Source organism: Micrasema longulum, unplaced genomic scaffold (assembly GCF_059751315.1).
Source record: "Micrasema longulum isolate JH-2025_06_02 unplaced genomic scaffold, ASM5975131v1 h1tg000191l, whole genome shotgun sequence".
Taxonomy (NCBI): Eukaryota; Metazoa; Arthropoda; class Insecta; order Trichoptera; family Brachycentridae; genus Micrasema; species Micrasema longulum.
Window position 1 is genome coordinate 1,019,712 of NW_028277396.1, and position 25,958 is coordinate 1,045,669.

Here is a 25,958-nt window from a genome sequence, read left to right on the forward strand (position 1 = left end):
TCTGTATGTTTAATAAAATTATATTATTTAATTATTGTATCTAGAGAAATGAAAGCATGAGATGAAAGAGAGCAGACTTAATACGATAAAAAGGCGCGTAGTGGTATGCTGTAAACAAAGAGAGATATAAAATACCTGGGCAACGTGGTTCTCCTTTTGTGCGCGTTCCTGCACGTTCATTTCCATGTTTATCTGTGCACCAACATAAGCCAACAGTCGCATGACACTGTAAGGGTCGGTAGTAGCCCAAAGAATCGCATTGTGGAACATATGCACCTAAAGGGTTTTATAAAAAAAAAACACTTTTAAACACCACATATAAATGATACCTCTTATTGTATAAAAAAAATTACACTAAATGTATTAAAATTTGTGATGTTTTTTTTTTTTTTAGATTTTTGTAATGATTTATTTAACATTCATATCACATTAAATTGTATTTTATTTTATTTGTATATTTTCTCTATTAATACACTGTTTTAACGTCACTTTATAACATTGTTTCTAGTTTGTACATAAGTAAAAATATGCTTACATTGATTTTTCTTTTGCAACATTATTTTTTCATTCATTTATTAATTCACCCTACAAAAATACATATTTAGTAGAACATAAACACTTCAATATACTGTGAAAAAGAAGAAAAAAACAGTATTATGTTACATAAATACTATAACACAGCAGTTTTATATAAAGAACATGCTTAAGTATAGATCTTATTTTTATTTTTTTTAATTAAACAATGTGTGAATATAAAATTTTAAATTAAAAAAAAATAATTTAAAAAAAAAAGGTACAAAATATAAGTATTTGAAATACAAAGAGCAATAAAATTCTTTGAAATCTCAAAAGAATAAATAAAACAATAACAATAATAAAAATTTAAATAATTCCAAATATTTGTATTACAGCATGCTAATTTTTCGTTTTTATTTTATTTATAATATAACACTGTTTTTAGCATAATTTATGTTATTTTATTATTATAACTGATGTTTGTACTTATTTTTATTTTGTAAATGCGCCTTGGGTGTAAATACATAATATAAATTTGAATACTGTGAAATCACTCAACTAGAATCGCGGTCGACTTTATGAAATTTCAATGAAAGCTTTATTTTACTTTTTGATTAAACTGAAAAATATTCATGTTAAATCAAATTGTTTCGTCGTTTAAAGGTTATAAAAATATTATAACATAATTTTAATCTTTTAATTGATTCTAAGAATTAAAAATCCACACTGGATAATATCACATTTATATAATTTTGTTACTTTTGTAAAACGGAATAAATTTGACTAATACTTTTGCACACTAAAAAATGTTTTCTTACATGCAGTAGAACTTTGGAGCATTTTATTGTAAAGCAAAGTTTATTGAAAAAATCAATAAAAATATGTTTTGAATAAAATGAACTAAGTACTTTAAAACATAGGTTCTGGTCAACAGCTGTTTAAAATAGCAAATCAATTATGTGTTGGGATAGATTTCTGGTTTTCAGGAAGCCATGTTTAGCGTGTTTTTATACGCACGGGGTTCTTTTTTGAAATATCAACTCAGCTCATTGGCGATAACGATTTTGGTTTAGTTTAATGGTCTATTAACAAATAAAATTTAAAAACCAGTGAACTTCCTTATTTTCAAAGAGATGAAAATGAGAATGTACAAAAATGATGCGCATATTAAAAATAGCTCAATATTAATATATTTATGTGACAAAATTACCACTGAAATGATTACGAGCTGTCCTTCTAGTGACAGCTACACAGGGTCTATCAGCTTTTTGGAAGCAGCGACACCATTCACTGCGTGTCACGAAGGCATCTTTATTAACGTCACAAGCTGTCAAGAATGGCCTCATACATCTTTCTTGCTCATCGTGCTCTGCAAAACAAAATAGATGCAACATAGAAATATATTTCTAATATGTATTCAGTGGAGAGATTAGCCGAGTCCAAAAATTTTCACTCAATCAAAGTTGTATGAGAAAAATGGCATTCTATGAAAGAAAAACAATAATTGCTTATATTTTAATTGAACTATATTTAGTCATAAAAAAAATCATTTAAAATCATGGTAACTTTTAATAAATCAAAAACTTAACAACTAGTACCTAGACCTTAGATACTCACTCCACAATGTACTAATACAATGTGGAGTGAGTAGATACTATTTGAATACCTACCTATGTTTTAGTAATTTTATCTTGAAATGAACTACCCAAAAAATGATTTGGTATGCCCATTAAAATTGCACGCTTGAATTAATCATGCAAATTTATGTATGCATTGGTTAAATTTTCGGAATACAGGATTTTTTTTTTTCAGGTATCAAGTCACATGAATACAAAAGGATGTTTTTTTTTTAATGTTTAAAATATGTACTACAACTGGAATGTTTCATTAGAATAAATTGCTATGTAGCAATAAACACCCTCTCCCCCCCCCCCCCCCCCCCCCCCCCCCCCCCCCAAGTACTTTGTACAAAAGTTAGAAATAAATAATAAAATGTCATAGAACATGTTGTATTTCCTCATTAACATTGCCAACAAGTCAACAATGTTTTGTACCTCTTTTCATACCTAATGAGTAGAGATCCTTTATTGATAATCTTGCGTCATTATCTCGATCCAAATGTCCAAACATCCACCGAACTTCATTTTTACATTCTGATGGGAATCCTACAAAATCAATTAAATTTGAGTGTGAACATTTTATGTAATAAACACCTACAAAATAAAATTTTATGGGTAAAATTTTATTTAAATTTACATATTTACCTTTTGTTGATTGGTAATGTGAGTTGGGCTTTTTATTGTTATCATTCATGAGAACTGCAAACCAATCGAGCAAGCGATCTGCCATACTCTCAAATGCTGAAGAACTACAGCCATTTGATTTTCCGCCATTTTCAGCATTGTTACCTTCATCCCAAATATTATTATCTGAAAAAAAAATTAAGTAGATTATGATACATTTCTCGTCCTGATACGAAAAAAATATATTTAAAAAAACACGTAAACATTTGGTGATGAAGAAATAATATCACATCCAGTTATTGCTTTATTTGAGAACATCTATTTCGCTTACTTAGATATTGCTATATTTTTTATTATTTATGAGTAGATAAGTCTTTGAAAAGGGTGTGATAAAAATATTATTTTCTCTCTGCTTTTGTTAATAAATAAAAAAAAATGTTTTGATGTTCAAAAAAGATTCCTGATAAACACCTTAGAAAGAAAACTGATTTTGATATTCGATAGTATGTAATGCTCATAGAGATAATAATTTGCGCTGCCGCCTGTGAGCATATTTTGTTTTTATGGTAGTGTTATATAATGTTTAAAACGTTATAAATTTTTACCATGAATAGAAGACACTCTGTTAGGTTTAGTATCGAGGACATCATTGAAAGAATTTTCACGTGCTTTTTCCTGGAGCATCTGCAAAAATAATAAAAACAATGTTACTCTAAAAATATCAACAAAGGAAAAAAAAATGTAGATTGTCAAATCCGTTTGTTTTTTTTATGGAATAACCAACCAATAATATAACTTACATTGTTATATTTTGTGTACTTGATATATTTATAATGTTTGTTGTCATATTTAAAGTCTTCCGGGGTGAAACTGTACTGAGCGTGAGGTCGATGGAGAGACACGGGTGGTGTTTTCTTAGCTCGATGATCCCCATACGTCTTCTTCTTTTTGTATGCTTTATCCACATCTATAATAATGGAAATCAAATCAATTTGTACTCAATAAAACTTAAATATGTAGGTACTTTATTCATATTTATAATTCTGTATCAGACAAATGATTGTATTATCATTTTGTTCATTTTTATTACTTCTCACGCCGAAATCTTTAGTGTAAAATTAATTATTTATTGGGATAAATAAAGTTTTATATTGAAAACAGTATTTAGTTTTTGAATACATTTTTTTTGTATTTGCCATTGTAATACATCCAAATTATCACTCAATCTTACGTGCGTTTAGTCATAAATAACCGTGTTAGAAAATGGGAATTAAGTTATGGTAGCAACGAGTGAACCTCAGATCTCTTATCCGAAGTCCACATTACTACCACAAGATCACAATGTGACTAAGTGCAGCCGATAAAGTGGATAGACAATTTTATTTTGAGTGCAATAGAATCAATCGAAGATTTGTAAATGCCTATTAAGATATTACCTTTGCAGGGACAGAATCCTTTGCATGAAACTTTAATAGCAGTATGGTGAATGCAATTATGGTAGTCTAATCGACAGAGCGATGAGTAAGTCCGGTTATCCGCACCGCACAAAAATACCGGCTTCACAACTGGGCAAGACTCGCATCTGCAATGGAGATAAATTACATTACTCCTTTATAAACACATTTTTTTTTTTTTTTTAATTTGGTTTACGAAATGCAGATAATAATAAAAAAAAAAACATAAAAAATAAAACATAAACATAAATATCCACAATGAAGAATTTTAGTAGTTTGCGTTTGTTTTTTTACTAGTGAATGGATTATCAAACTAACCCTTTTTTTATCTATCGTATTATAAGCGCTTTGATTTTTTTAAGTTTTGTAATTTTTAAATTACTGCGAGTGTGACGTCAAAAGTTCTAGTCTGTGAATTCTGCTGATTGGAGATTTAGCTACCCGGAAACCTATCAGAACACTCTATTGTTGGTTGATTCACTAAAACTTGTAACATATAGTTCAGAGTAGTTCATTTTAATTCATTTTTCCAGGTTTTTGAGAAACTTCATGGTACAATTAAATGGTCAGAATGATATTTTTTATATTCAATATCCAATAGCACTAAACTTCCTCATTATACCATCAGCAAAAGGCCTCCGTGGTGTTATGGTCAAGACACTTGACTCACGCACGCAAGGTTCTGGGTTCGATTCCCGGTGAGAACAAAAAAATAATTAATATGATTTTTCTCCATCCTGGGTGTTCTGTGCTGTAATTTACCAGTGAAGTTGGGTCTCCTGGCATGTGGTGCAAAAAAATAATAGAGTGCTATAGTGAATTTATATTCAATTCATTTAGTTTATTCAAAATGTTGTTTGTTGCATTAGTAAGAAGTAATCTAGAATACAATTTGTTCTCCACTTTGTATTATAATCTAGAAAAAGCTCAACATAAATTTTAATCGATTTCCCTTGAACAAATTAAGTATAATTCATTAATGTGCAAACTAAATTTAAAAACATTTTTTAGTTGAAGGACAACCGGTGATTTGATGATTACATATAAAAATTTTAATGGCTTGTTGGACGTCCTTGGTTTAAGGAATCTCACAACTTTAAATATTTTTTTAAACTCGTACGCACTAACACAGGCAGCAATATTTTATGTTAATAAATCTAGATTTAAATGTTTACTCGCCTATTTAGAGACAACGTAAACTTGGCGATGAATTTATCTCTATTGATATCTTTTGCTGTTCAATAACAAAATTCAAAGAGAATAATAGGGTATTTTCACTTTTTTTTTAAATAGGCAAAAAATTACGATGGTAACGGTATTTATATTTTTTTTGTGCGATGTTGGATAAATTTTCTACAAAGATTTAAAATATGCATATTTTGAATAACCCCTAAAACTAGACGTTATGCGCCCTGTGGGACAAACTGCACGTATGGCATTTTGGCGCCAAACTAGTACGCAATGTTTATTAAAAGATTAGTAGGCGGTCGTAACAATGTCGTCAAAATGACGTGATGCCGAGATGCTGAGTTTCATATCGGCTCATTTTGAAACCCGAAAATTATTAATGAAAACTCGTTTTGAATACATTGATAGTTATATCATTAGCATCGTAAAAATACCCTCTAAATGTAAACGATATATTTAACATTATTCTCTACTTGTGAAAATACCCTATTTATTTATTTATTAATGAAATCATACAGTCTTTATATAAAACAAGGTACAAAAGAATAAATTAAAAAAAGTAAGACCAATTACAGATTTCACACTAATTTATTATGAATGCAAGAGGAGATGGGAAAAATAATTGAATTTTAAAAAAGTTAAACTAAAAATATTACATAAAAAGTACATAAAAAGTAGAAGACATTGTATAGCTACTCTACTTTCCTCCCTCTCTCTCTGCTTCCATGAACATTTAAATTTATTTGTAAAAAATCACAACCAACAATAAATTATTAGATGCAGGTAGTAGATGTAAGTAAATGTAAATTAAGAGTTGAAATCAAAAGTTAAAATTAAAATCAAGAGTAAAAGTTAAAGTTAAAATGAAAAGTTAAAATTAAAATTAAGTTAAAAGTTTAAATCAAAAGTTAAAATTAAGAATTAAAATTAAAAAGTTAAAATTGAAAGATAAAATTAAAAATCAAATTAAAAGTTAAAAGTCAAGCAGGAGATAAATTTAAAATGTCTTTAACAGATCTGATAAAAATATGGTATTTACAATGTAGTATGTCAATGTCACTAAAACTGTCATTATAGGTAATCTGTATTCTTCGTAGAGTGCTATTTTTTAAAATAATTAGTCATTGAGTTAGGAATGTCGAAGAGTACAGATTGACGAGTTCTACGGACAGGGACTCGATATGAAATGCCTATAACAATTTCTGGGCTATCAATTACATTATTAACAATAATTATTATTATTTAATGGGTTATTATTTAGCCATTTTGTATTTTAGTCCCATTATTGTTTTTTTAGTTTTATTTATGTATTTATAAGCACAAGACCTAATCTCTTTTTTGGAAAGTAACAGCTATAACATTAAAAAATTATAAAAGTAGATTGTATAGAAAAAAAAAATATCAATTATGTAATTACATTGCTCAATAAAAATATTTATATATTTTTTTTCCTTTTGTTTTATTTATTTTGTGTTTTATTTATTTTGTATGGGACCTACCTATATTACTTCTTAGTTTACAAATATGTAAACCTACTAATTTAATATTTTATAAAAAAGGAAATGCTCGCTTAGGGTGTTTCAAAAATATAAAAACAATATTATAATTATTTTTATATTTTTTTTTTGCTTTATTAAACGATTTACACGTTGTCCCTTACAGCATTTCATATTTCTACAGACGATATCACTGTGGATTCAAATACATTATTTATGGTGATAACATGATCATTACTCACGCAAAAGTGTCTGACTGATCTTCCGATTCATCTTCAGAATCATAAAACACATCATCATCTTTGTCGGATGATTCTTTTTCGTTAGGAATTACTCCCAAGTTAGTTGGACCTCCAGGGACAACCAGATCACTATAATAACAATTATGTCCAGTAAGATTTAGTTCTAGAACAATGATATTAAGATAAATCCAGGAAAAGGAAAATAATTTTCAAACATACCCATTTTTGTGAAGTTCTTTTTTAGATACGCACACCGCAGTATACGAATCTTTCAGTAAACATATTTCTTTCTTCTGACACTTCAAAGGCTGACAAAGATCACCTAAAAACAAAAAAAGTATAAATATAGATAGTAAAACTTGTAACTTAAAAAAAAAAACATTCTAAGCTCTATATACAAATTATATTTATTTATTTATTTCATTTGTTTACAGATTCATTCAGTCCATAAATATTATATTATTTGAAATAATAAAAAAACAAACATATGTACTCACTGTCAGGATAGTACACCCATCGTTTGTTTTCATTGGATTTACTAGAGACGATTCTTCCTTCATCCTGTAAATAAAAGTGATATTGTTAGTCGAAGAATATATCATCTTCACTTGAACTCTAAGACATTATAGACAGGGAATACGGAAGCCTAGGCATTTACAGAACTAGTAATAGTTCTACATTATCTCTGGTAATATGATAAAAGTAAAAAGAATTTGACAGTACGATATTTTAAAATTTGAATATCCGAAATAAAATGTTGTCAGTATAAGAAAATTGCTATAAGCCGGAAAAAAATCCCGACCTATTTTTTATGGTATTTGAAAGGAGTAAAAATTACGACCAGCTATTTTAAGTGAGGCTAATAATTTAATGGTCGGTGTTTTATTTTTTAAACGTTACTAATCGACATCAGTTAACAACTCATAGAAAAATACAATTACCTAAATATTTCTATAAAAATCTTGGTAATTACATAATTACTTAAAATAATTTGTAAAAAAACAGTAATGCTAAAAAATACAATCAATAAAAGTTTTAACGAATTTACTTTTAAATTTTGAAACAAAATCTTAATTTATTTATTTACAAATATATACCGTGTCCTAAAACTCTTCACTACCACAATGCAAATATTACATTACCAACACATACCCTATACTTTAAAATTAAAGGCATTTTTATGGCGTATGTCTATGTTTACCTTTATCATATGCATTTCAGTATTTATATATTTCTTAGTCTTAGTCACGCAACTTGAGTAATGGATGCAAACATTGCGTGTGTGAATATCAAAAGAGAAAGGTCACTGGTAACTTACTCATGCTAATCTGTACCTTCCTTACTATTTCTTAACTAAATTGTGTATTCACGAGACCTAACTTAAGCTCATTTACATCAGCTGAATGGATTTTTCCTTCGTTACCCCCACAAAAATTTCCTTTTCCGACGCAAAAACAGTTGTTTGTACAATAAAGATATATGTACCTAATAAAAGGAAACTTCACTAATTTATTACAAAAAAAACTATGTCAAAATACATTAGAGATCATACATTAGAGATCCCGAGAAACATTTTTTTTCTTTCGATTAAATCTTTTCAATTATCTGTTTCAATTTCAGTTTCGGTTGAATATACTTTCGTAAGGATATTATTTGTTTTTTTTACACAACAATGGTACTTTGTGCGTTTTTTTTTCACTGACGTATAGGTACATCATAGTTTTTTTCAATTGCTTTATTCGAATCAAAAGAATTCTATAAATGAAATGACAAATATTAAATATTAATTTATTCTATGTAAATTTATTATTCATTCGATTTTTTTACAAACTTTTCAAAAAACAACGCTACACTAATTTTTAAAACAAGAGACACGATGCTTTATATTTATTTTAGTAAACGTATTTTTAACTAAGAGTACTTATTGATTTATTCACGGGTCAAACAAATTCATTAAGTAAAGACACATATTTTGTCCATTTTTAGATTTTATTCATAAATATGTAATACCTTCTTACCCTCTACTTTAGTACCTACCTTGGCACAACCGAGTTTTCAAAATAATAAGATTAAATTTAAGAACTAGAGCGCTTTGTAGGCACCTACGTGTAATATTTCAAAACAATCGTCAGTATTCAGTTTATTCGTTTATTAGCACTGAGTCATAGAATTGACTATTTATAATTCTATGAACTGAGGTATAATGAAATTTATGGGCAAAATTTTTCAAAATTCCGCATATTCAAATTATTGCTTTTAACTATTCACAGTTATTTAAGAAATGATTAAGAAAAAGCATTTCACTTTAGTAAGAGCGTGGACTGGGTCATTTCTTGGTTTTGCAACAACTGGTTTCTGTGCGTTACTGTATTTTACCGAGTGGAAGACTGTTCTTCAATATTTACCAATCTACAACTCAAAATTTATCGAAGATTTACCATCAGAACCAACACCCCTGCCAGTGGAACCAGATCCACCAGCAGAAGAAGAAGAATCAAAAGATTGTTGAAAAAACAACTCAACCCGACTGGCAAAATATACCTCCACACTCGAATTTCCATTCATGGTCAAATGTGTATCTTTAAACCTATAATTTCCGAGTTAAAAGTGCAAAAAGAATCATGTTTGTGAGAATCCTTTTTTGTTTTTGTCAAACTTGTTTTTAATATAATTATGTATTATGCATCCATATTTTTTTATATTTGTAAAACTGTTATATCCATAAACGTGTTGTTTTTATTTATTGTTTACACGGCATCAACAACTGCCTAAATAGTCACATATTCTAGAATAAAAAACCCAGACTAAAGGAATATCACATTTTCACAGTGAGGAACAAATAATACAACATTAACACGTTATCGCCAAATCATACATTCTCTTTATTTATTCTGGATAATTTTTATAGCGCCATTTCCCTGAAAATCACCTCAATAAATATCCCAACACGGCCTGCAGCTACAGAGCGCATAGGCATATGGAAATCTAAACCTTATTTATAGTTGAAAGTTCAGTTAGAAATTATGTTATTGTAAATTTAATGGACATACAAAGCTAATATTATTAGCAAACATTTTGCAGCCGTAGTATAAAGCGCGTGAGCGAATAGAATTATAGCAACCTAAAAATTATTTCAGAGGTTTACAAATAAAATACATTGAGAAAAAGTGTATGTATATGATACAACGGCACAAAAAGTCATACCTAAATAAGAAAAACTTAAACTATAATTACTCGAATCCGCGTGGAACCCCGATGTGCGATGCTTACCTTAATTTTAAGAACGTTTATTAGAGACGCTCAATAAATTATTTATTTTATTTCTTGGTTCACCCGTCCCTTTAGTCAAAATTTCGAATAAATGTATATTTGAAATAGAGTCATCGCATAGTTTCATTTGCGGGCCTATTTCAAAATATATGTTATAATTTCCTACTGTCTCACAATAATTGTAAAAAAATACATAGAAATGTTGCGTAATTTTTCTTGATTTGGGAATTTACAAAGGAAAACTTTCAAATTTGAGAGTAACCTGACAAAAGTTATATTTTCTAACACTGGTCTATTATTTTTGTCTGTGTACGTGTATAACTTACATGATATAATGTTTAAAACCTTATTCTACTTTATCATTCTTTTTCACCCATAAAATAGAGTACAAAGTATTAGATTTACCATTAGTTTATTCATTAAAAGCAATGAAATATTTCAGAGTTAGTTCGAGATTATGTTTTCAGAAAAGGGTCACGAACATAACCTTACCTAGTTGTTAGGGACAAAGTACACCTACCTATAAACATAAGCATGAAGTATAAGGTTGTTGGAACAAAGCAAAGCGCAGAAGAAACTTAGGTACACATTTCAACTCTCACGGTACTAGTGAAATTATTAATGTTTGTCTCCGGATTAGGAATGCGATGGAAGGGTATTCGTCTTACAAACAAAACCGCTTTCTTTTTGTTTACTTTAGTCGGAAGAAAATCACTACAAAAACACACCTTACAAAAATACCTTACATACTAGAGTTACATTAATGAATTACATAATAGAGGTGACGTTGTTTTATGAAAGATCAATAATTAAAATATAATCCGTTTTTTTTTCAAATAGGTGTACTAAAGGTTTTTATTTTTAATGAAAAAAATGTATACCAAAATGATTTAAGAGTCCGAGCAAGGATAATTTGTTCTAAGGAAGACTTTACAGTTTTCAAAATTTAATTGACATTGTTCACAAGTCACTCAAATTTATTTAATGTTTTTTATTTTCTTCTATGATAATATGCCTCAGCAAAATTTGGATTTCTTTACCAAAATATTTTTTACTGCCTCTATAATTTGACTATTTTATACGCAATAGAACCGCGTTGTACTTTTATATTGAAATGTGTTTTTTTTTAAAAATTGTAACTGTAAACGATCGACATTTATTGTAACAGAAAGAAAATCATTTTTGAGAAGAAAAAAGGGGTTCAATATAGACTTATTCAATTACTCAAAACATTGTTTTTTATATGTAAAAGCCCTAAGGGTTATTAATTAAAAGCCGATTAATTAATAAATATGTAAAATAAATACTTAAACAATCTGATAATATAGCGGGTATTTTAGTAGGTATTTGAGCTTTTTGTATTCATTTAATCCTTAATCAGTTATATTATCAAGGTAGGCCTTTTATGGTAGATTACCCACATATTTAATACATTTTGGATATCTATAATGTCGTACTTGAAACTTTTTTTATAGTAAGGCGGGCTAGAGGAAATCCCGGATGTACTGATGTACCAGTGGTAGTGAGCAGAAATAACCTAAAACAGGCTGAAAACCGAAACACACCCCTCATTGAAATGGGGGTCAGTGCTAAATTATAAGCTCCTGACGTCACTGTGACCTGTGAAGATCTTTTGTTACGAAACGCACCACTAACGAGTTATGATTTTTTGGTTGAGAAATTCGACACGACCTAAAAACGTGTTTTTTAATAGATTAAGATCGATTTTTTGATAAAAATTGACTCACATCATAAAATAAATAAACATTGAAAACATTCACGAAATAACGCTATCTTTCATCAGAAGGTCTGTAATTAATTTATTGGTTGATAAATTACTTACTCGGAGTCTCTTGAGAGAATTCATCGTATACCTCACGTTATATTTAAATGCAACTTTAATATTTTTGTAACACGATCTAACAGTACTAGCTCCCAAAACGACTTTATGTAAAAGCTTTGTTACTATGCGCACGTAAACATTATTCTCTACCTTCCGTTACAAATACAAGAGTTACTAGATACTCCACCCTGATGCTGCAAAAAAAATAAAAAAATAAATACAACCTTCGGTTAAAGAGGATTGCCCTACTACTCGGTTAACGTGTACAATCTACTTATATTATCCATAAGGACAATTAGTAAGTTCTCACAATAGAAAATTGCTATTAAGAAATGGATAGTGGAGGTGGGTTGCACACGGATCGATGAGTGGATCAAGCCAAATAGGAAAAATGTGGTCTATATAAATTGACTATGTTTTTTTATGATTATTTTAGTTTTTTATTGTTGATGATAATTAGGTTAATTGGATTTATTACGTTTTAATTGTTGTTATTATTATGTTTACTTTGTTAAATAGCTGAAAATACTTATCACTCACCTTTTCCTCGCACCTTTTTTCTATCTCTTCCACCATTGATATGTAATATTTACGTTAAAGGAAGTATGCGGTGCAAGGCAACTTTAGTAAATATGTATTTGAACCTCATAGTAAAACTTCTTTAGAGAAGCTCTATTGCATGGAACAAAAGCATTATCAATTTTTGTTTTGGTTTAGTTTTTAGTTTCACAACAAACGTGTAATGGACGGTTTCAGTTAGCGCTCGGAATTCTCAGCTCAAGTACCTACGGCCCGTTGTATTGCTGTAATCTGTGGCTAACTTCGTGATAAATAAACATATAATGGTTTTTCTCCGTATGGCCGACTCTATTAGGTTACTCTAAGATTTTAACATTGTTTTTCTGTCACTATCTAGCAAATGCCTCTCCGACGCTGTGCGAAAAAGACAACTGCATTTCGGACTGATTATGCCTAGCAAAAATCGACGTTTCGCTATCCCGTTTTCCGCCCCGAAAAACTTGTTCCGATTTTGTAGTTTTTTTTTAGAAAGAATATCAAAACGCAATATTCTATGCTGGTATTTTTGCGTTTTTCAGTTGTTAAATATTGGTTTACCGTACTTCCGAAGACAGCAGATGAAATTGGGCGCTTTTAGGGGTTTTTGGATGGTTCTATTGCAGTTCTCATAGTAAATAATTGATCAAAATAACAAAACGATAGGGACACTCCAATGGTGTAAATAATAAAATAGTATGTAAAAAGTCACGCCAATCTATAGTGTTTAAAAAATCATTGCTCAAGTGCCATAATCCAGAGAGCAAATTCGAGAATACGTTTGTATGAAGAAAAATGAGACCGCGTTTCCTCTTGATGTACGTATTCGTACGCGTAGTTTTATTTTCTAATTTTCAAATTTCTGCGTGGAATGAATCTGTAAAATAATATGGCTTATTTCACATGCATCGTACGAGTCCAAATGATATGGTAAACTCAGAGTGGACTCATTTTTAAAGCATTATTTTTTTATTTAAATAACGGATTGATTGGCTTGACCTGTACCAAAAAGATTCCCGTGTCCAGGCAGAAAGAAGTAGTACTAAGTAGTAGTCATCGAATTATTGAACAATAGTCTCCAGGATACTTGTTATATTTCACAAACATAACCGTTTTCTTCATTCCGTCCTGACACGGAAATTTCTCTGGCACGGGTTAATAAATTTCGACCCCCCTCACTCTTCACCTTATACCTCCACAAAAACAAAACAATATTTTACGTAAATACTTGATTTATTACCTCCATATGTATTAGACGTATGTACGAGTATACGCTGTTAAAATTATCAAATGGGATTTATATACAATTCTCAAATAATATACCCCGTAAAGGAGCCCGTATAACTCAAAAACCGCTCGGTAGGTACTTAAATAAATATTATGTGGTTAAAAATAAAGTGCCTTTAATTTTATTTTTACTATAAGTAATTAAAAGTTTATTTATTTGTTTAAATCTTCAAGCACAGAATAAAAGTACTTTGACAGATTTATAGCTAAAAGCATTATCATCCAGCCAGCCAAAAAACTCGTTGGTTTGGACTAGGTTTGGAAGTGCCAAGGTGTTATGGAATCCGCACGAAGCGAGATATTCCCTCATGTTGGAGAGGGTTCAGAAAAAAAATCTGAGGTATCTCTACATGAGGGAGTATGGTAGTTATCCGTGGCTCTATCCCACTCCACTGCATTTATCTTGGGCATGCTTGGGACCAACAGTTTGCAATTTAGAAGAGATGGATTCACACTGAACCATTTTTTCAGACTGATGAGAGGTTTTATCGAGAACTCAGTTATTTTAGAGAACATACATTTTGATGTTCCCGATGGTTATCTCCGACAGCGTCAGCACATACTATTTTACCTCCCGACTTCGAGAGCCAACCTGCCTCTGGTTATGCCGATTGCAAGAGCAGTCAGTCAGCTAAACGTTATTACTTTGGAGATCGACATCTTTTACATCAGTGGAACTATTTTAATTAGGTCAGATCAGGTCACCAAACAAATGTTTTTATTTATTCGCGAAATGACATAAACTTAAATAAGTCACTAAGATTATCGGCAAGTCGGAAAGAAATAATCACAAAGCTAAATTAGTCGTTTTATTTTTTTTTTCAAAAATAAAGTAAAGTTGCCATTTGTACCGGAATAAAATCGACTCAACCGGCTTTCGGTCACTATATGTTTGTCTGCGTTGCGTCCTTCACACAGCAATATGAACACAACACTAATAGCGTCGCTTCCGTATTGACACGGAACCAAAATTCTCTGAGTAACAGTGTAACGGTTGTGTCCTATTACCACCCGAATGTTGCATTTTTTAATACAAAAAGATGGATAGTGTTCATTAAAGTCGTTTTATGATCTTAACTCATTTTAAGGTTTTTTTTAGTTAAGTCGTTTTCGTTCTAAAGGTGCGATATGTAAAAAACCTCATTAATTAAAAATATCAGATGTTTCTTAGTGGGAAGATGAAGGCTCCACATTTCTTTAAAATAATACATTATGTATATTAAAAAAGAGTTAAGCTACCTTAATCGAAATGTTTGAATACTTCTTCGATTAGGCAACCTTCCCTTTCGCCTCACTTACATAATTGATATGTATGTGCGTTATACATCATAAAATACTGGTACATAAATGTAATATTATATCTACCCTGTTCTTCAATAATTTTTAGTCTAGTACGTGATCCAATGATCCACTTCCCATTAGGTAATTTATTTACGAACGAGTATAAACCGACGTATAGCTACGATGTTTGTTTGATATATTTGGTAAAACTGTTTACATTCATACGAAGTACTGTTATGTAGCCAAGTAGTAACCCATATTCCGTAATTTACCTACCTCCAAACGCAATAAAATAAGCGAGACTTCCTATATATTTCCTTATGTAAGCAAGCTTTCAGAAAAACCATTACTGATATTAAAACATGCTTTGCTTTCTAATGCTACTTTCGTAAATTTATTTATTTGATTTTTAAGAAAAACATACATCGTATTACAAGCAATAATTGTTTCGTTTATTTTAACAGCGGATTAGTTTAATCCAAAATTTTTAAATATGTATATCCAAATGTTTAACGCAAAGGCTGGATTTTACTCCCCGGGGAGTTATTAAGGTTTAAATTTATTGCAACAGAGAGACAAACATTTACGCAGTATCCTTGAATATTATTCCACTGTCTGGTCTCCTCAATATTCCAAATATATTTAAAGAATTAAAAGAATTGAATAAATTTTTAAAAAAAGTTGAATAACCTAAACTATCGACATTTCAATAACTATGAAGAAGCTGCAGTACATCACAAAATTGATACCTTACAATCAAGAAGAATCATCAATGATACCGTTTTCCTTTACAAAATATGCAATAACAACTTAGATTACCCTCAACTGCTTGAGAAAATTAAAATCGTATCCCGCAACGTACAATTCGGCAGCAACAATTATTTCATATTGGTATTTCAAGCACGAATAATAATAAGAATTCATCTTTTCCCAGAATTGTAAATAACTATAACACGTTTTTTGCTGAAATAGATATATATTTCCTCATTTTACACAAATTTAAAGAAAATGCTAGAACCCCAATAATTTTTTTTTTTTTTTATCTAACTGTACCACCTTATATTTTATTTTCTTGTACACTTTAATATTGTAATTATTTTATCTTGTTTGAAAGAAGAAAGAAGGGAGGATTGATAGCTCCGTATGGATCCGCCGGCGAAATGATTTTAAGTCCGAATAAACAAAAAATATATATTTTATTTTATTTATTATTTCATTATTACTGTAATATTTTATTTATTTTTTACGCGTGGAATGATGCGGAGTGGCTATTTCAATGTACGCTTTTCTTCTTCTTTTTTTGACATTGTATTTAGTAATGTATAAAAAACTATAATTGACCTATAATTTTGGTTTATTTGTAAATATTTATTTTTTGGTTGTAATGGCTGTTGTTTTCTTTTAATAAATAAAATAAATAAATAAAAAACATTTTTAAAGGGGGGAATGTGAAGTCTAGGCATAGCATACGAAGATTATAACATGTCGTTAGCTGATTTAAGTGGCAACTTTACGCTAGGTGAACATTCACAGTTCCTCAACTCTTATATCTGAAATAATTCAGCCAGATAAATTTCGCCCACTTCAATAAAAGTTTCAGCTCTTTTACTTCACAAAAGCCAACAGATGGAAGAGTTAAGAATATGTGGATGTAAAACTTAAGCAGATTGTTGAATATTACACAGTGTGTAAAGTGGACACTCAGACCAGCCAATGACAAGTCATAAGCCCTGTAAATGCCTAGACTTCATATGTCCCTTCCTTAAAAACATTTTTCATCTCTGCAGCGTCGTAGTTAGGGGTTAGCCAGTTGGACGTCTGCCTCAGGAAGGGTAGGCACTTTGCAGACCCACAGCCATCTTTTCTCTTTCTCTTCCTAGAAAATAAGTCTTGGGTGCGCAAAATTCACATCTTGTCCGGGCCGCTCATGCCGCCCATGACCCTAGCTACGACGCCGCCTTACTGTTGCTATAAATTTCAAAATATTAGGTACCTAACCTATTCATAATTGCATGTAATGTTTCCCTAGAGTTTTTGTCAAAAAACTCATTTAAGAACAGAAAAATTACTATGTTTTATTGATGACGTCTGAATGAAAAATTATAAAAAGATAAATACTGGCACACAAATGATTGTGTATGTTACTTTAAAATGGGAAACAAAGAACTAAATAAAATTAAATGTGTACACCAATAAAAAGTATTATTTAGGATTATAGTATTATAGCGATATGCATGTTCCTCTATTTTGACTCCTAAAGAAGATGCAATTCTTATTGCTGCTTGATGATTATGTGCATATAACTTTTGATGTGGACTTTTAGTGCATCATTGTTTTTCCAATTCCATACTGGAAATACAAGAATGAAAGTAGGCTGAAAGCTGTCAAAATGTGATCTCTCAAGCGAATGTGTGGTGAAAGTATGCGTAATAGATGCACAAATGTCGAGATCCCTGCATTATATAATGCTGAGACAAGCATTATCGACAAGATCAATCGAGGAGTCCTGTGTTGGTTTGGACATGTGGAGCGAATGAACAGCAAAAGCACTGCTAAAAAGAATTACGATGCAAATGTTAATGGATGCAGACACCGAAAAAGACCGAGAAAGACAGGGCATGACCAAATTCAACAAAGTTAATACTTGAAAACGATCAAAAGTCGGAATTGTTATCGTGAGTGCATGAGAAGATGTATGAATGCGGATGAAGCGAGGTCTGTTTGCAAAGACAGACTTAAGTGGGGTTCTATCCTATCTGCCTACCCCCACAGAGCAACGGGCGTGATGGTTTGTTTGTTTATTAGAAATATAATATGATCTAGTTCACGCAATAAGGCCTCTGAGTTTTTTTAATACGCGATGTATAGAGAATTTCCGTCACCTGATTTAAATGTAATTAATTGAGTGTACTATTATTTGCAAATCCGGAAAATATCATATTTCTTTGTTTTGAGTGTACTATCATTTGCAAATCCGGCAAAGTTCACATGTCTTTGTTTTGAGCAAATCACAAAAAACTGGTAAAATAATAGCTTGATTTTTTTTTATATATTTTTTTTTTATTACAACTAGTTAATATTTTATACGTAACTAGTAATGCAATAATTAAGAAACAATTGTTTGCAAGTAATATTTAATTTTTTTAAACTTTTGTAGATAATTTAAATGGAATTTCTTTCAAAAAACCACTAAAATACAAGTGTTTTTTTTATAATTTAAGTTTCAAAGCATTTTGAACAAAAAAATTTGTTTTTTTAAAACGGTAGGTTACACAAAAATAGAAATAACAATATTTGTTTATAAATTACCAATGGGAAAAGGAAATAAAAAGAAAATAAAAAAGGAGGATAGATTAAGGAAGAGAAAGGAGATATTTCTTTAGACGTGATTTTAATAAATATACTGCAGAGACATCTTTCGGCTTCAGTACAGTAGAGTACAGTGGTCAGCGCGATTGCCTACTATGCAAAAGGTATCGGGTTCGATTCCCGACATGGTTGACATGAAATATTTATTTTAAAAAGCTGTTTTTACATTAGAATATTTCATAGTCCCTGGACTGGTACGTGGAGGGTAAGACTAATCATCTTACCTTCATGTAACAAAAATGATCAAGATACACTGGAATTGATGTAACAATGCAGTGCCCTATGCACCATTAGGTGCGGAAAGGGAATGATAATAAGAGACATCTCTTTTATTGGATAGGAGACGATTCGACAGTCGAGCCGCTTTGACACTTTATGAGTTAGAGAAGAAAGAGGAATAATTGAACGTAGTTTTGCAGAAAGCAGCCAGTCCACTATTTTGAAATAATAAAATATTGGTGTTATCGGGTGCAGCAAGGTCAATTCTATGTTCTCATAAAAACAGCCAGACCGTTTTCATAAAAAAAACAGTAATAATCACCTTTTGAAAATAGCGTCAATCACAAAACAGCTATTCTCAATTTGCAGAAAACACCACAACACCAACAAAATCTTACGATACTTAAAAAATCATTAAAACTGGTCAAATACGTAATTATATTTTTATTTACAAAATGAAAAATAACTAATTCATTCATTGTTTATAATTTATTAAGTCAAAAACATGTCATACTGTTGTGTAGATTTAATTATTCACTCTTTTCATTCAAGTGCTATTATCTCAGTTTCACTTTTCTATGGCTGGCAGTTTTCTGCATAACCACGTTCAATTGTGGATGGAAATTTAAAGGGTACTTTGAGAATTAGAACGAAGAGGTAAACCAGAAACTGATAAGAGTTGATATTTTTCACGGAGGTTTATAAGAATGTTGGAACAATGAAGAACAGTGAACAGAAGTGAGATGGAGTGCTGCTTTACACCATAAAAGGAGCCTCATCCTCGGGGGACCACTGGTTAAACCTGAGGATGTTAAAGAACTCGCCCCTACCTAATCTTGGAGGGGGAGATTTAGCAAAATATAAACTCTCGCCTTCCACACAGTAGCCAGGCTCTTTATAATCCTGGCCTCGGAGGGCGAGAACTATTCACGGGGGCCTGTCACAATAGATCTTCACAGGTCGCAGTGAGGTCAGGAGCTTGCATAGCACTGACCCCCACCACTAAGACAGAATAAGAGAGGGAGTGATAGTCTCTCCGCTGTCTAATTTTGAGCCATTTCAGTTGCCTACGATAGTCAGATTTGTATTCATATTTTCTAAAACCAAAAATATACCGAATGCACGCGTTCCGAAATCGTTCAAGTTTATCGAGTAGTTTACAGCTTAAATCAATTATACCCTCAATTGTGAAATTGGGAAAACACAATAATTACGCATTATTTAATACATCTAAGCGCGGATATTTTTCAGAAAATAAAGGCAGGCCACAACGATGTTTTCGAGTCACTGTTCATGTCCTATTACTGAGTAATGGCGTTGTGCCAAGTTGCCAAGAGTTTCTCAAACTGCAGATGTTAATTAAATGGATGAGGACGTACGTATACTGTCGCGTGCTTGTTAATAAAAATTGTTTTGACATCTATTTTAAGAATTAATTGGATGGATTACTTAACCCATTAAAAATATGTACCTACAGTACTATCAAAGTTATGAAGGTATATGCATAATAGAGGCATACTGAAAGTACCGACCATCGAGTCTTTCACAGAAAAAACTCGATAGCAAAGGCATAATATCGCCTACGGAAAAATGAAAACACAAGTCCTATTGAATTAATAGGACGTGTGACATAGCGCCATTTTTGTGAAATTCACCTCCAGCCTCCAGTGTTCTGTTCAATAAGTATCCCAACACGTCTTAGCATAGCGAATGGACGGTTGGAAATCTAGTTTTTCGTTTCCATGAGGAAGTTCAGTAATTTAGTTTTTGATATTTATTAAAAGACCATCAAACCAACCCAAAAAAATATTTTTATGCATCGTATTATCAGCGCTAAGATTTTTAAAGTTATGTAATTTTGAAATTACTCCACGTGTGACGTTGCAAGTTCTCTTCGGTGAGTTCAGCTGGCAGAAAAACTAGCGACGTCGTTCAAAGTAGTGTGTTTTTATTAAATTATTTTTTTCATACATTTTTAAACCCAATTTTCCGTAGCACTGAACTTCCTCGTTGTGAAATTATAATTTAATAACAGGTGAGGGCTAGATTAAAACATGGCTTCCAGCTACAGAGAGCATGGGTGCGGACGTTATGAAATCTAGCTACCAGTTGCATGATTAAAAGTTGGCTTTTGAGAATTTTTTTAACCTTTTCCATATAAGAGCTAGATTACAACAAGTCCTGCAGCTACAGAGCGCATGGATGGTTAGAATTTTAGACCCAATTTAAGAAATTGACTTAATTTAACTGTGAAATTACCTACCTCCCACAGTTACTAAACTAACATATTTTACGTATGTAGTTATTGTAGGTATGTGTTTTTTCCTCTATTTTTCTACGTATTTCCAATCTATCGGTGATCTGCTATGCTAACCAAGAATCATAAATAAACAAAAACGATAAATCTGTCAATTATTGACATTGGGGAAATTCAATGCTACCGGAAATCATAATATTTTTACATAACTTGCTCGGACAATGGGAACATTAACAATGTAATTTTTCTAAGAACGGGCGCCGCCATACGGTCGCCTAATTTAAGAATGTGCCGACTCCTAAATCTAATCGCGAAATGTCGATTTCAGTTCCATAAACCGATTTTTCATAGGAAAATAGTAGACGATATAAGTCCTCTCTAAATATAAAGTCTGCAGTGTGTCAACAATTTCCTGAAAATCACACTGCAGGAAAACTCAACTCGTCTGAGTCTTAATATTAATACAAAAAAGACTCAGATTATGTGCAACAAATCCTGTCCTGACCCTGATCAGCCTCTCTATAATAATGGACGGAGGATTGAGAAAGTTGACAGCTTTAAATACTTGGGAGTACACATAACTGAGGATGGAAGCATGCATAAAGAGCTCGCAACCCGCCTAGGAATTGCTGGAGTAACTTTTAACATGATGCGTGTTGTCTGGAACTCTAGTCTATACTCGGTCAAAACGAAATGCCGATTATTTAACTCTTGTATAATGCCAGTTCTCCATATGGGTGTAAATCTTGGCACCTTACCAAAGCTCAGAACACTAAACTTCTGAGTTTTGAGAGTAAGTGCTTGAGAAGAATATTAGGTATAAGGTGGTTCGATTTTATAACTAACATTGAAGTCCGAGAACGGACGCAGCAGCCTCCTATAACGAGCGTCTTGAGAATGCGGAGGTAGACCTGGCTTGGACACGTGCTGCGCATGCCTCAAGAGAACATAAACCCTAGTTGCCTCTTCTTTAAACCTTCGGGATCACGCCGTCCTGGAAGGCCGTCAATGACGATCTTTAGACTTTATTCGGCGGAATTAAGGGGCGCTGAATTGACATGGGAAGAAGCGAGAGTGCTGGCTGGCGATAGGGTCTCCTGGAGGCAACTGGTGATGTCCACATGCTCCACTTAGGAGCGAATGTGGAAAAGAAGAAGAAGAGAAATATAAAGTCATATAAGTTAAAAAGCATTATCGAAAGCTTAAAAAAGCTTACACCTATTATGCACATACGTATTTAGGAACGCAGAATTACGTCTATGGTATATTAAACATTGAAAATATTCTTTTATCGACTCCGAAAAAAATAAAACAGGGATTTAAATGTAAACGCCTAAAAATATTTTGATAGATGAAAAAAAAAGAGTTAAAACCAAAATGGATAGCATCAATATCAATGATGAAGTATCGAATTAATTAGTACCAAATATTCAATAAATGAAGCACATATTTCATTCGCCCAAACGTCGTTCTTTGCATCTTCCACTTACTTCCATACTAAAATTATAAATGCGAAAGTGTGTTTGTTTGTGTCCTTCGCGTCTCAACGGAGCGACGATTTACATAATATTTTACATAGGGATAGCCGGAGAAATAAGAAGTAAAATAAGATACTATTTTTTCATCCCGAATAAAAAAATACAATAAAAAAATTATATCAACAATCAGCAACGTTCTTTGAAAATGAGTAGGCGGTAAGGTGGAATGTGAAAATAATCTATTTGAAATTAGTTACCTTAATTTCTATAATTGACTTGCTTTATCTATGGTTTGTTGGGTTTGCTTTTAATTTTGGTTTGTAGTAGAATTTTGGATTCAGAATAACGATACTATGTCACCATATCGTCGCGTTGGGGAAACAAGGTTCTATGTGGATTCATAATTTTTTCGAGGCATGAAAGTTTGAAATGAAAATTTTTAAAATCGGGTTATGGTCCTGTGGCTAGTGTCTCAGACTCACGGACTAATGGTCCGTGGTTCGAATCCCACTCTACTCCAACTTTATTTCCATTTTCTAATAGTGAGTTATTTACAACTCGTTGAAAATGGCACGAAAAATTAAATATTTGGGTAAATCATAAGAACGCAAATATTTCTTTAAAAAAAAAAACATCATCGTATTTCTTTCAAGACCAAGCTACTTTCAATCCCGATAAAATGTTTGTGTTTATGTTTATGTTTATATGGTAGAATTGGCTCTGCACTATGTATCCATTTTACTGGAATAAAATATTTTAAAAAAATAATAAAAAAATAATAATTAAAAAAATATACCATTCCATCTGGAAAAATCATATCGATTAACAAAAACTCTTATCGATAAACGACACAACCAATTAAATACCTAAATAATTGCTCCATAATACCATATGAGCAAAGCCGCGGGTACAAGTTAGTATAATATAAATACAAAAATAAAATTGGAATGTCGCCATCATTCAGAAATTAATCCCTCCGCTGCGCGCTGTATGAATATGAAAAAGTGAAGATCAACGCATCTGGTAAAAACGTTAAAAAATGTATTTATTTATTTAACACTTTATATACGTTTACATTTTATATTCACATAAGGATGGGCAAACCAAACCATCCAGAGAACCAAGAAAACGAGAAAACGTATTTGAGGTATTAATACTGAATCTTATAATTTGAAACAAAAATAAACTAAAAATCTGCACTATACTATGAAGCAAGGAGGGGGATGGGAAGGAAAAAAAAGGAGAAAGGAAAAACTAAAATATTTAGATAGTGACATTTCAATATTGATTTAAATGTAAATAAAAAGGGGGCGTCTCTGTCATTAGTGAGTAGATTATTCCACAATATAGCAGCTAATACTGTGAAAGATGAGAAAGAGGCAAAAAAGTTAAAGCGGTCAATGGGTATTAAAAGGGTTTTCTCGTAACTAGAAGGAAGAGATATCTAGTCCATGTTGTGATAGAGGCTGGAAGAGCTCTCTCAGATAAATGGACGAACTGGAATTATCCTAAATATTGTAAAGAATATATAAATTTATAGTATTCAACGATAATAAATCAGTCAACGTGTAAGGTTAAACATTTCTAAATTTATGATTAATTTTCAATGGGCATTATAAATGCCGAGGACGAGAAAAGCTGCTTCAAAATGTAAAATAAACGATGTCTTTGCATTTTTAAAATGTTATGAAGTATGCAATTATGTGCTTCAAAAAACATGTTTAAATATGCCACGGTTTAGGAAAAAAAAACAATTTTATGAACTGACAGCGCCGTGGCGCAGTTTGCAGTTGGTGGGACGGTGGGACGACCAGCAGTGAAACCGGCGTCTCGTGTTGAATTTCCGCCATTTGCAAGATTTTTTTTTCTCAATTGGTCTGAGTGTTATGGTATATTTTTCATATCTTCCTCCCATTTCCTCTCTTTCCCACCCGCTGACAAGCCCCAAAATTTTTTTATCAGGTTATTCCATTTTAAAAATCAATGACGAAAAATTCGACAGTATTTCAAAAATCCAAATGCTAGTATATAAACACCGAATTTCATCCCCTAGGGAATTATTAAGATCAACATATTTCAACGGAGATGGAGAACATTTTAGAGAAGGAAATATAGAAGTCTAGGCATTAACAGGGATATATGGATGTTCAAACATAGGTAAATGGTGAATGTTAAACAGAGTGTAAAGTGGCCACTTACACCAGCCAATTACAGGTCATAAGCCCTGTAATGCCTAGGATTCCACATTTTCTACCCTAAAATATTATTTCTGTTTTAATGTGTTTTAAAATATCTAATTTCATTCGATCATAGCCAAAAAAATATCATATTTTTTGTAGAACAAAAAAAATCAATTAGGTTTTTTTTTTTATGTAAATCTTTAAAGAAAAACATAATGGCGTTAAAATAACACGAATTGAAAAAAATAATGCAGGTAATATTTTATTTATCACCGGGTGAACATTCTCCTTTTTGGCGAAATAATAAAAAGCTATTAGTACATTATTCTGGCACTAACATAAAATGTTTTTCTATAATATTTTAATTCGGTAGTCAGATGGCAGAAGGGACCACCTATAATTTCTTCGGTTTTCCAATTTTCAAGAGTTTTAATCTATATTTCAGTAAATACATAGCACATAGAAAAAAGAAAAAAAACAGCATCATTTAAAATGGAAATTAATTATTGAAATTTAAGTCTAAAATATTTTGGTTTGTGGATTAAATTCTTAAATTTAGCTCTCCTGAATATTTTCGAAAATTACAGATGGTCCCTTCTGCCATCTGACTACCAAATAGTAATGTATGATATAACACAAGTAGGTATTAGATGTAAATTAGCATTTCCTACCTAATGACAAAGCATAACTATTTTTAGGTTACTCTGTACAATGGTGTGTATAATACCTACGCCTATAATTTACATTATGGACTTGATTATAATCTCACGAACATATCACGAATCCATTACCTTTTATACAACTTTATTTTGTACGTACTTGTCTTAAAATGTGATTCTGAAAGTTAAACCTTATATATTTTTTAATAAAATAAGAAATATTAAGTTCTGACCCGGGCGGGATGGATGTTTTTATAAAGTTATGGGTGTAAAATAAAACTAAAACCCTTTACGAGTGTTTAGCACTCGGTGGGTACTCTCAGGTAAAATTCCTGAAAAAGTAAATCGAGTGGAGATAAAACCGCCTCCAGAGTAGTAGTTGGCGCGTTCACCTACCATGCTAGTGGTCCCAGGTTCGATT

At 31.4% G+C, this 25,958-nt stretch overlaps 1 protein-coding gene across 2 annotated transcripts in view; it reads right to left on the reverse strand.

Annotated features, from left to right (window-relative positions):
• Cow (Proteoglycan Cow) overlaps positions 1–25,958 on the reverse strand; it is a 35,415-nt gene that overhangs the window by 6,487 nt on the left and 2,970 nt on the right. Inside the window, exons 2-11 of one of the 2 annotated variants that reach the window (XM_088243142.1) lie at positions 7,637–7,700; positions 7,359–7,461; positions 7,140–7,268; positions 4,196–4,341; positions 3,560–3,726; positions 3,365–3,443; positions 2,781–2,945; positions 2,583–2,681; positions 1,727–1,885; positions 136–276 (exon numbers count right to left, since the gene is read on the reverse strand). In XM_088243142.1, the coding sequence (XP_088099268.1) occupies positions 136–276; positions 1,727–1,885; positions 2,583–2,681; positions 2,781–2,945; positions 3,365–3,443; positions 3,560–3,726; positions 4,196–4,341; positions 7,140–7,268; positions 7,359–7,461; positions 7,637–7,700 (1,252 nt within the window). Of the gene's footprint in view, positions 1–135; positions 277–1,726; positions 1,886–2,570; positions 2,682–2,780; positions 2,946–3,364; positions 3,444–3,559; positions 3,727–4,195; positions 4,342–7,139; positions 7,269–7,358; positions 7,462–7,636; positions 7,701–25,958 lie in introns of both variants that reach the window. The other variant, XM_088243140.1, reaches the window with a different exon arrangement.